General features: G+C 48.5%; 5 protein-coding genes across 5 annotated transcripts; 3 read left to right on the forward strand and 2 right to left on the reverse strand.

The window, feature by feature from the left end:
• Positions 1–10: 10 nt before the first annotated feature.
• Positions 11–2,056, reverse strand: LACBIDRAFT_253991 (uncharacterized protein; the record flags this gene model as incomplete). Its single annotated transcript, XM_001887052.1, has 13 exons — positions 11–61; positions 112–133; positions 192–352; positions 448–688; positions 741–986; positions 1,045–1,126; positions 1,182–1,253; positions 1,302–1,323; positions 1,376–1,477; positions 1,533–1,661; positions 1,713–1,767; positions 1,822–1,880; positions 1,949–2,056. Coding segments are annotated over 13 exons (1,350 nt in total), but the record flags the coding sequence as incomplete, so codon positions are not given.
• Positions 2,057–3,258: 1,202 nt separating this feature from the next.
• On the forward strand, positions 3,259–4,945 carry LACBIDRAFT_332521 (uncharacterized protein; the record flags this gene model as incomplete). Its single annotated transcript, XM_001886971.1, is given in 6 exon segments — positions 3,259–3,540; positions 3,757–3,819; positions 4,026–4,209; positions 4,408–4,462; positions 4,482–4,503; positions 4,607–4,945. 6 exon segments carry the CDS (start codon positions 3,259–3,261, stop codon positions 4,943–4,945), a joined length of 945 nt encoding a protein of 314 aa, XP_001887006.1.
• A 1,502-nt stretch (positions 4,946–6,447) lies between these two features.
• On the forward strand, positions 6,448–7,643 carry LACBIDRAFT_332522 (uncharacterized protein; the record flags this gene model as incomplete). Its single annotated transcript, XM_001886972.1, is given in 5 exon segments — positions 6,448–6,459; positions 6,479–6,707; positions 6,807–6,876; positions 6,991–7,021; positions 7,305–7,643. 5 exon segments carry the CDS (start codon positions 6,448–6,450, stop codon positions 7,641–7,643), a joined length of 681 nt encoding a protein of 226 aa, XP_001887007.1.
• A 1,531-nt stretch (positions 7,644–9,174) lies between these two features.
• Positions 9,175–10,103, reverse strand: LACBIDRAFT_309756 (uncharacterized protein; the record flags this gene model as incomplete). The annotated part of the gene is made up of 5 exons (XM_001887053.1): positions 9,175–9,420; positions 9,472–9,555; positions 9,617–9,816; positions 9,876–10,007; positions 10,058–10,103. 5 exons carry the CDS (start codon positions 10,101–10,103, stop codon positions 9,175–9,177), a joined length of 708 nt encoding a protein of 235 aa, XP_001887088.1.
• A 1,220-nt stretch (positions 10,104–11,323) lies between these two features.
• LACBIDRAFT_148459 (uncharacterized protein) lies at positions 11,324–11,859 on the forward strand (the record flags this gene model as incomplete). The annotated part of the gene is made up of 3 exons (XM_001886973.1): positions 11,324–11,366; positions 11,433–11,593; positions 11,662–11,859. Coding segments are annotated over 3 exons (402 nt in total), but the record flags the coding sequence as incomplete, so codon positions are not given.

The following is an 11,859-nucleotide window of genomic DNA, read 5'->3' on the forward strand; positions in this document are numbered from 1 at the left end:
TAACTGTTACTTACGGAGTGGCTCGGAATCCCATTAAGAATTGCATAGACTGAAAGGCGGCCTAACATGTGCCCTTAAGTAAGAATGCCGGAGTTAGGTGGGAACACTTACAAAGGGGCTAAATTGTGGTACCCTAACGGATGTAGATCATCAACACACAACGCAAATGCCAGCATAAAGATGGGACGCACATGTGTCCGCTAAGCGAGACTTCCAAGTAAGTTAGACCTCGCTCAGTGTGGGCCGTGCCTAGCGCGCCAACCCCATCGACCAAGAAGCTGTCACTCGCAATGGGTGTCTGGAACCCTTGCTTTCCGTTCCACGTCATACTAGCAAAGCATAGAGTCAATAACTGTCCGAATGATATTGGTTAATTTTCACTTTTGAATGACGATTCTCGTCCTATAGAAAAACCAATGAGCACCATCGACATATTCAATTTGGGACAGCGCACCCTTGGGCAATAAATCTAAAGTCGGCCAGCCCATGAACAATGACACTTCTCTTGCTCTTCTCTATGACGTTAGGCAGAACGGTAAGTGCAGATGGAGGACTTTCGTCTCCGTTCGGGAACACATCAATGTTGGAGCAACCGGTCCAGTTGACATGAGGAGGGGCGTGAATAGCCGCCTTGACGTCTGGTCGGTCGAAGTAAACGGGAGACACTTGGACTTGAGGGAATGTGCCACTGAACGACAAAGAGGGTTACACGTCGTAGCAAGCATGCATGTGGAACTTACGGGAAACCAAGAACATCCCACAGGATAGGATAGGTATCGAAGATGCGGTAGATGTTGAAAGCTGGGTTGATGAGCAGAGCCGCGTCAAAAATTTCTCCCCAAACGTCACAACCAGGATCTGCCTCGGTAGATTCGCCTGGAAGGGGGAGGAGTCCTGCGTCTGGTGGATAGGTCACATGTTTATCCACGTATCCGGCGTAGTTGCAGGCCACGGCTTTTTTGTCAAGATGCGACATAAAGGATTGACTGAATGAAGCAAGTTAGATGGTATCGACAAGGAAAGTCCCAGTAAATGAGGACTTACTTGAACGCGAATACGTTTGCATATTTGTGAACAAAGTCAACCGCGGGGATCTGCAGTTGGACAACGTCCCAGGATAAGGATGCTGCCGTGATGTGAGACGATCGTGTAAGGTACGTTGTCGCTGTAAAGCCACGCACGGTCTGCTATCCAGATGCCCTGAAGTTCAAGATCCAACACTCCTGGGTGTTCGTAGATATAGTTTGCAATATCTAGCACACTTCAAGCTTTCGATATGGAGTACGGCACATGAAACTTACAAGGAACATAAACGCCTGCGTACTATAGCGGCGAGTCAGTGGGACTGGAAAAGTCGAGACCGGACTAGACGTACACTTTCTCCAGTCAGATAAAACCTCTTGTTTTTCAATTCTGAGAATACCTCCAAAAATTGTTGTAGAAACTCGACGAGCTGAGCAGCAAGGTCATCCTCGTCCTTAGGATAGATTTCCAAGTCAGCTCAGCCGAGATCTCATGACGACATGGCATACCATGATGTTAGGAGTTCCCTGCGAGAACCCGGTACCAACAGGTTGTTCGACCCATAGCACACTGGAAAGGTTCGTCCAACTGTACTGATTTGGCGTAGGTTTAGCTTGTCCATAGCTCCAGGAAAAGGGCTGATGGATAGTACATTAGCGCATTCAAATACCAGTACATAGTCAACGTACCCCGTTCTCTTGAAGAATCCCTTCAAGGGAAGAACATCCTGGTCCACCATTTGTCCTGCACAGGAGTCACTTATGAGTACAAAACTTTGCATTGTGATGGTGAACCAACCAGAAGATAAGGTCGTCCAAACTCCCTTGAGGTCCGGGAGGGAAAAACCAAAAGAAGAGCTAGCCAGTAACACATACGTAAATCTCAAAAAAAGATTGAACAATCATCAAAGATGACAGATCCTCACCTTGCGTGTTTCGTTTTTGTTTCCACTGATAGGCAAGAGACCCGACCAACTAGGACCAACATCAAAATCGACCTCCGGAATACTTTTTCCATCCACGAAAAACTCTGAATACTAAGATTAGAAAGGGGGAAACCGAGAACAGATGGACGTACCAGAAGCTCTGGGATTGGAAAATGTGATCTTCTTCGATGCTCTTCTCACAGGCGTCAGCTGCCACCGTTTGGCTGCTTCCAGCTGTTTTGCCTGGAGTTCGGACTTGCGTATCTGTCGACCTTCTGCAGTTGATATGAAAGCGACCAGAGCAGACACCAGGACATTCCTTGCTCCGAACATTTTGGAGAGGGCAATCACCACGTTTACGCCTTCCCTTTTATTCTTAGATTCGATGGGAGGGGCTCGCATGACGATCGAGCCCGCAAGCACCGGGTCCCGGGCAGTTATTCTGCGATGGGTTTTGTCATTGAAGTTGGGTTGGAGATGACGGTGATACGTCGGGCATCTGCAGCCATACCATCCATCAGATGGAATCGTTCTGAAAGTCTTCGGCGGTCATATACATGGGACTTAATGTCTGTCCTGGAAATACTGTATGCCCGAATTCGAGTTAGTATTAAAAAAGTAGCTTACTCATGGCGTCGCACCTGCTTTTCCCATCTCATGCCCTTTCCTACTTCAGGCTTCTGATTCTAGAGAAGAAGGCATAAACGCGTGTACATGACGGTGCCAGTGCTAGTGACTGTTCAACGTTCAACGTCCAACATTCAACGTTCAGTGTTGATTCTCTAGGTTGAAACCAAGGGGCCTCCAATGGAGGAATCCGAAAGATCAACCCCTCCCGAGAGGTCGTGAGAACGTGCCTGAGTCACACCCAAACGAAAGCCGATGCGACTCATCCACCATATTTTATCATCCTCTGGTTTGTGTTTCCCTTCGTCGCATCTCACACCTTATATACCACAATTGACCTCGCGAAGAACAATTTGAATCTTTCACTAGGTTAGTAGATAAATAAATAGCTTGTATTACAATATCTTGCATTATCTCAAATCGTACATGCATCTAACAATGTCAAAAAATGAACACCATGGTCAACCACCGTGAAAGACACTGCTTCATAAAACTCTCTTGATCTTGAATTACTTCATTGTCGGCAATTATCCAATTGGTTGACTTTCTGTCGCTCAACAAACAAAGTTTATTCGGCAAAGCGAGAAATAGCAGCAACGTTTAAATAGTCGAGCCAAGTGAGAAGAGAACAAGAAGCTCGTAAAATACGTACTACTTACGAGGATGCAAGTAGGATTGTGACTATGAGGGACTCAGAGGGAGAGAGATGCGATGATCACACGTTCGGCGCCGCCCATTTCGGGTGTGACGCAGGTTGGACGCAGGCACATTCTCACGACCTCTCGGGAGGGATTGATCTTTCGGATTCCTCCATTGGAGGCCCCTTGGTTGAAACTTTGGTATTTGGACTCGTGACCGACGCGTTGGCCAAATACGCCAAATACATCCAAACACGACCTATTATTGCCACAGTGCTTTGGGGGCGAGACACGCCCTTGTACAATACATCCAATCCCAGGCTAAGCGTAAGCGCGTAAGCCTCTGTCACATATGTCAAACAAGACCTACTTCCCAGTGAAAACGTGCTCTAGAGGAATCTGGGCAAATGGCTAAATTTCTGGAGTTAGCCGCTGCTAAGTATCCGGGGTAGTCCGAAGCCGCTCCAGGGCGACTAATTGTTCTGGTTTGGTTCTGGTCGCTGCCGTGATTATCTGGATGTTTCTTGAATGAAGTCAAATAAGTTTCTTGAATCGCGTCGTGGTCTTTCCGCGACTTTGAATTTCTACTTCGCTAAGTACAACTATGTAAGAACGACGTCGTCCATTGGTCGTCCACGATGGGAAAGTTTTACTTACATAATCAATAAACAAATGCTGTCGGTGCGCGGTCCCTGACATCGTCATTCATTCTTCCCTTCCCCGGTTCCCCCACCATCATGCCTACCGCATCGGCATCTGCGTCCCTATGCTCCCCTGCTGCTCTTTGCGTGACGACGTTTCCCCCTGTGTAGTGCTCAATTCAAGTTCCCAACGGCCGCAGACTGAGTTTGCGTACAAGAAGGGTCAAGGAGTTTGGTTACGACCGTGTTACCGGTGAGTATATGCGTCCAAAATGTATCGCATTCGTTGCTAATGGCTTGGGAATGCTCAAGGGCTTTCCATCTTCTGGATTGCGCGCTGTTGAGCTGAGATCTGGTATGTGGATCCTGCATCTTTTGCATTCGAGTTTGCTGAGAATCCTCTCAGGCCGACCCAAGAAAGAAAGAGATGCCGTATCGCGACGACCTTCATCTTTGGAAGTTGAGTTGACGTCTGTTGCTCACAACCTTATGCACTCAACCAGGTTTGCCTTGTCGCATCATCCTTGTTCTCCTCAATCTAATTATCATGTAGCATTTACTGCTAAGAACACCCGAGACCCGTATTTCCGATTGTGGGCGCTGGAATGGTGTGCATCGATACTACAGGACTGGGTTAGGTGGAGCACAGGTGCGGTGCGGTGGATAGGCCGGAGGATGCGGGTATGGTCAGGCAGGACGCAGATATATCCAGATACAGACCAAATAGGACCAGAATGTAACGTGTATAGTAGCTAAATTCAATAACAATTGTTTCTGGCCTACAACGGTACATCCCAGCCTATCCTAGCAGATCCCAGTCAAGCCCAGAAGAAATCAAAAATTTGATTATCGCTTCCTCTCAACCTCTCCAGAACCAGAAATCTTCTGGAAAGTGGCAAAAATCTGGCTTCAGCCGACGATTTCTGGAGGTCCAGCTCAGGGCGACTTCTCCCGGATATTTGTTGTCGCCGGGTCCTGTGACTCATGGCCGCGCCAAGGCCGCGCTAGATTTCTTCGATTCTGTAACACGTGATCGACAAATTGGTACCGTAACGCAGGGGCCTCTCCTAGACAGACTTCGATATATGTGAAGTCGTACCTTGGTTCACGATATATGAAGGGGTTTTTGCGATTGACTTGGATAATCCGATAGATTGATCTACCCTCTACACTAGTATGTGTATATCCTTGGTACCCTTCCGGAAGTTTGCACTGCGGTTCCGATTCTGACCAACAAGGTTAGAAATTGATTGACGGTTAGCACGCCAGTGCAAAATGCAGAGCAGTAATTTTGCACTTGAAATCCAGACATTTAAAAAAAAAGAAGTCAAGTCTTCTAAGGAAACTACATTCGCCCGCTACTTACTTACCCACAAAATCAATAAAATCATACGCAGACGGCTGAATAGGCTTAGAATAATTCCACCGCTCCCACCCTTTATTCCCAATCTCACCCTTACCAAGCATATTCTCTATAATGAGTCCAATATCTGGTGGAGGCAATCGCTGCCCGTAAAGCGAAGCGACAAAGTCCATCTCTGCATCGGTAAGTTATCGGGCGACGCAAGGAGTCCCGTTATCTGTTGTAGAGTCCCCCAGGAAACGCGATTATTCACCGAGCTCAAGTCTACGAAATTCTGGGTAGGAGTATTTTTAGTCGGCTGAATTTCTCAAGGTAGCAGTTCGGATGCGGAGAAACTCTTGAAGGAAGTTGTGGCGGGGGTAGTAAAATTTGCGGCTGAAGACATTATCAGCGGTCTGACCAATGCAGACTGTGCAATTACTGATGAGTGAAGTAACCCCACCCTGGGAAGGCCGGAAGCAGGCGGCATCGTTGCCCCAATTAACGCCTGATTGACGCCTGAAGGAGGCTCATTTTGCGAAAATTCCGTTTCCAGGCTACGGGTATCGGGGAAGGGCAGTAGCTCGTCGTTGTCTTCGCCGTCTCCAGCGACCGAGGGGAAACAGGAGACATTCAATGAGAAGAGGTGTTATTCCTCCTATTATTCTAAGGCATAGCCATGAATTTGGGACAAAGGTGAAATACGCTACTTACTTCGAGGCCGGGAGATCTGTGGAGATTAGGTTCCCAAGCGACTGGCAGGCTTAGCCGATGTCGTCGCCTTGGATGCTGTCCTGGACGTTGAAGAACTCGAGCCAGTCGTTCTCGATGACGTAGATGCTGGTGGTTACACCGTCTCGTTCGCCGGCACTTAGTCAGGCCAAAAGGGATTACTCGCTCCGTCGTAGTATCCCTTGTCGTGAGGGCCAGAAGACCACAGTCGTGGAAGTCCTGTCGGATATTGATATACTTCCCCTCACTACTCCGTTTATTGCCACTGTCGCCGCCAAAGGTTGGAACTGACGTTATGATATATCTCGTGAGGCCGACTCCAGAACCTACAAATAATGTGAGGTACCATTCACAACACAGCCGAAGAGGCGTACCCATGGATGAGAACTTACTAAATTGACAATTCTTGGTGGTTATTTAAGCATCCGTTGTCTGCGCGAGGGAAGATCAAAAAAAAAATCGAAGCCCATACGTAGTATATGGCCTGCGCTACAACGAGGGACAAGATCAGATATGAAAATGGTGCAAAACGTGAGCTCACTATACGCAGATGAATCGGAAAATGGCTGGGACGCAGACTCGGATGAACCCGAGTAAAAGTTATCGCAGAGTTGCGGTCGTCAATAACGTATACGGTGACATACCTGAGCAAGCAATTGAACTCAGCAACAAGAAAACCACGGGGAGGAACTCCGAGCCCATGTGGGCCACGCTAGGGCAGCAAAACAGGAGACACGTCGCCTTTGAGAGGCCCAACGCGCGGCCAAGCCGCTACAAAAGTGCGACCAAGGAGTCAAGCTTTGAGGCTTACTACTTACCATTCGAATTTCGGATATCTTTCACTTCTCCATATTCCGCCTGTCAACGGGTTCTTATAGGGGTAGTTTACGCCTTCTCCTTTATTCTTAGATTGGTTCGCATGATGATCGAGCCCGGAAGCCCCCCGGGGTTGGCCGCGCTTGGGCAGTTATTTTGAGATGGGTTTTTGTCCTTGGAGTTGGGTTTGAGATAACGGTCATACGTCGGGTTTCTGCAAGCTTCTGCAGCCATACCACCCATCAGATGGATCAGTCACGAAAGTCTCGACGGTCGTGTATGTGGGACTTGGTGAGGCTGGAAGTTCAAGTTTTGCTGTAGCGTGTTACATAAAAAAAGAAAGTTACTCATGTAGTTGCACTTGTTTTTATCCCATCCTATGCCTTCCTTTTCCTACTTCCAAGCTTTTGATTTTAGAGAAGGAGGCCTGAAGTGTGCATGACGGTGCCAGTGGGTGTTCACATGTTCACTCAATGTGACCTTGAGAGATACTTTGGGTTGAATAAATTTTCATCAACTTCCCGCAAACTTTCCGTAACTAACGTTAACATCATGGTCAGTGTGAGCTCACATACGCTGGCGCTTCATTCACTTGCTCACACGTAGATCCAATGGGTTATCCCCCTCGATCAACCGGATTTTCAAACCGATTTGCATCTCAGAGCATGCTGCGCGCTTATTCAGTTTTTAAAGACCGCCACGACAACTCATTCTTCAGATGTGGATGTCATTTCATCGGAAAGGCGGCGCGCAGAACAACGACCTTGCAGTGTCGTCAAGCCACCTTTACGTTACGTTTTATGTTGCAGAAACTGGATATTTGGGACTCGCACAATCCCCGCTCGGGTCAAGCTTCCATTCCCAATTCTATGAACTTGGACTTCTTCCTCTTGCGATAACAGTCACATGGACTGGCATGCTGGACCTATTTTTGTGATTAGGCGCCCTCCGAGGTAGTACCGGTTTCTATCATCGGATTCAACCTAGCGCTGAGACGCAGTGTTAGATACTAGGATTTCGGATGAACTACAGGTGAACTTTTGTATTTAAGGAGCGCTAAGCGGTCACTGACCACTTTCTTCACCTTTTCCCTGCTCTATATTCCTGAGTAACGCCGTAGTTTCTTCAAATGAGATTTTTCTGATGTTTTTTATTGCAGGAAACGCGACGCGGAACGCAATCTCGCAAAATGAAAGTTCTGTCGGAGGCCATGTAAGGAGCACATCCTGACGCTACCCTCACGAGGAAACAGAAATTACTGCTCAATGATTCTAGTGTTTACAACCCCTACAGCAACTACGGGGGATTCGCTGCGTTCCTTCCTGACACTTCTTGGGGTCCAGGTTCTGATCCCAAGTTACCTGATCCCGTCAACGTATCTGAATCTCGGATTCTCAGTATTCTAATATCTTCTGTGTCCAGCCCAAATTGCTCCTTCACTTTCCCCGAATATGTCATACCATCCAGTGTCAATTTCTACCCCACTCCAATCGCCAACTCAACAGACTATTCGTGCTTCGCGTTTGCAAATGTGACCTATACAGCAGGTGCCGCAATTTGTCGGAACTGCATTATCGTTTCGCCTGCCGTTGTTCAGGGAAATGTATACACCTCACATCTCGACCCTGTTGCAGATCCCCTGACCATTGAGGCGCTGGCGATAGCCCCGTCAGTCGGATCACGTACTTTGCTCACCACCTTTGGAGATTTTTCATCATCCAATTTTTCGAACAGTGTGGAGAGTTACGTGGAGAGTTATGTGAAAGAGTTTGTCTCGCGGGCCTATCAATCCGCCTGGTCATACCTGGTTATTGAACTCGGTAGGCCAGTGGGTTCAGAGAGCCAGACGAACGTGGTATTTGCCGTCCCCGCTTCGCATCCAACCATTCTCCAATGGAGAGTCTACTTCTGGGCTGGGTTGCATCTCGTTGTCTTGTTATGTGGCATCTCTTTCGCTTATTGGCATAGCCATTACCGACATTCGTGGTTTTCAAACCCTACAATGATAGCGTTCAGACTTGACACGACAGGGATTTTCAAGGAAGGAGAAGTGGCCGATCCAAAGAACCCTTGGGATGAACGGTATCCAGCTGGAAGGCTGCAACTGCAGGATTATGATCCTACTGGACAGCCAAGATCCGTGGCTTTAATACTGGGTGGCTCGAACAAGTCGGGTGACGTTTTAGAGAACTAAGATGCCTTTCCTTCAATTGTATTGCTTGCTTTGTTTTTTTAAACTCCCTTAGCCAGTAAGTTTAGACCACGTATCTTGCTTTCCAAGGGAAACTGTTCAATTGCTGCGCCAAATTGGACAAATGAATGAATAAATCATGAATGCTCCGCTGGCGTGAAAATGCTTTGCCAACCTCGCACGATAAACACAAGTTCCAGAGCAAAAAAAAGCATCTATACACAAGTACCGACGCCCGCTCAACTGACACCGACAAACAACGGCAGCACACACTCCCTAACGAAATAATCATGAAAGCGATCATCGTTTGTCAGTTCCGGGTGGAAAGTAGTGAGAAAATGCAGGCCTTGGCGGACCGCCACGTATGTCCTGGGCTCAGCGGAATGGTCGGGCGATGAGAGGGCTGAGGGGAGGAGGTCGGGTGATAGGTGGGCGACCACAATGATGGAGTGGTCGGAGGGTGTTGGTGTTAGGGCGAGAATTACCTTAACGGGGATAAGAGGGAGGAAGAAGGGAGGGGAAGGGGAAGGGCTTACGGGAGCGCGGATGAAGATTCCTGTGAATGGGACGACTGGGTCTCGGAGGCCGGGGACTTGGAGATCCGCTTCGAAGGATTCTACCTATCCCACGCGCTATGTCAATGGGAGGAAGGACGGACGGGGCGGAGAGGGTGGTGCGTACCTGGGACCCCCAACCGTTCCGCGCGATTGTGATGGACATGGCTCCAAGCAGCTCTTGTCCGCCTTTCTTTGCGCCTTCTACGGCTTGTGAGAGGAGGATTGCACCGGCGCAGGTTCCCCATACTGGTTTGGTTTTTACAAATAGTTTGAGTGGTTCGAGAACGCCGGAGAGCCGGGCTAGGAGTGCGATTGTTGTGCTCTCTGTGTTGATTGTTAGTTTAGCCATCAGAAAAAAATCGAGGGTAAGGAGTACGACGGACCTCCACCGGGTATTATGAGTGCATCACATCTATCAAGATCCTCGGCCGTGCGTACGAAGATTGTGTCTATCGTTCTATTCAGAGATAATCTCTGCAGTGCCGTTTGGTGTTCTGCGAATGCGCCTTGCAGGGCTGTCGAGTTCTTTAGCATGCGAAAACGAAGACGATCTAAAGAAGCATACCTAGGATACCAATGATAATAACCCTCTCATGACCGTCTCGAGCCATCTACTTTCCTTGCTTATCCTTATCGCTGTCCAACCAAGCGGAGGGGCGAAATTTTGGGATGACTTGTGCACCTTTACCTTATGAGGAATCCTAGGTCCGAATGGCTCCGGTTGCTCATTTTTACGAAATATCAAGCAAAGTGGGTTGCGAAAAAATAACGGAAATTACCTGCTTGTATTTCTCCATCTTTCTTATCGTACACCGGGTAAAAATGGTAGGGTTCATGCAGGTAAAACGAAAGTATCAAGGCTGCGGAGGTAGGGAGATGGTCCAAGCGTCAATGTCACACGTGACGCTGTCACTCGTTATGACGGCAAACTCTGTTGAAAATTGTCACACCTCTCTCTTTCCTTCTTGACCATCACCATGTCCGACCTCGACGCTGATTTGTACGGTGGTAAGCGAGGGAACTGCAAACATTCATTAAACTCTGACCTATACACCCTCATAGATCTCTACGGTAATGACGAAACGGATTTTAACGAGCAAGCCCAAGAAGAGACACTCGCGGAACCGGCGCCAGCCGAGTCACCCAGCACAACAACCATCACTAGCACAACGACAACAACAAAAGCGGCGGACAACAAGCCCGTTGTGAAGTCACCACAGGCGATACCTATGGAGAACGGCTCCGGCATTTCCTCGGTACACCAACAGCAGCAGCAACAACAATACGCACAGCCTGTCCAGACCAGCTACATACAACCAGCACCCCAAAAAATCCCGACGTACGAGCAGCCCCAGCCCTCGGAGTATCGGGAGCCTCCTGCACCACGTACAGATGGGGGCTATCAAAATATCCCCGTCACTGAACGGAGCGTGCGTCCCTCGGAGATGAAAGATGAAGGGTAAGATATCCGTTCCTCTCGCTAAACCCCCCTTGCCTTCCCCAGGATCTACTGCTGCGCGCCGCTGGTACTGGCTGGCCGGCCATTGATATATGACTCTCGCGTAGTCAGTCGCATCGTCTAAGCTAGCTCTAGCGTATCTCCCGCCTCTTCTACGTCTAGGCTAGGCTAGGCTACCTCGACACAACCCTTCTCTGCACACCCAGCACACACAGTAGAGTCCCTCTTCCCTCTCTTTCCCTTGTCATAATGTGTCTGTTTTTAGCCTACCGATACTAATAGCATCTCTTTTTCTTTTTCCATATCCCTTGCTCCTCCACGTCCACTCGTCAATTCACCTCAACTGGCGCCGTCAAAACACAAACCCCAAATAGGAAAATGTTTATTGGAGGTTTGAACTGGGACACTACAGATGGTGGATACAGTGTTTTATTTATTTTGGAATATTGGCGTAGTTGACTAAAAAATATTTTCTATGTAGACGCGCTCCGGGATTACTTTTCACAATTTGGAAAAGTGGATGCGTGCACGATTATGCGTGACGCTGCAGGTCGCTCGAGGTGCTTTGCGTTTTTGACGTTTGAAGAGCCTGCGAGCGTGAATGCTGTGATGGTGCGAGAACACTTCTTGGATGGGAAAATCGTAAGTTCTTCCTTTCCCCCTTTCTCCCCACTAGGAAACTGAGCCCTACTTCCCTTTTCAATTCTTAGATCGACCCCAAAAGAGCCATCCCGAGACAAGAACACCAACGCGCCACGAAACTCTTCATCGGCGGATTGGCGGGCAGCGTCACTTCCGAGAGCATGCGCGAGTTCTTTTCCCAGTTTGGGAAAGTCATTGACTCGACGGTCATGTTGGACCGCGAGACAGGGCGAAGTAAAGGGTTTGGGTTCGTTTCGTTTGAGGAT

Source organism: Laccaria bicolor, genomic scaffold (genome assembly GCF_000143565.1).
Source record: "Laccaria bicolor S238N-H82 LACBIscaffold_41 genomic scaffold, whole genome shotgun sequence".
Lineage (NCBI taxonomy): Eukaryota > Fungi > Basidiomycota > Agaricomycetes > Agaricales > Hydnangiaceae > Laccaria > Laccaria bicolor.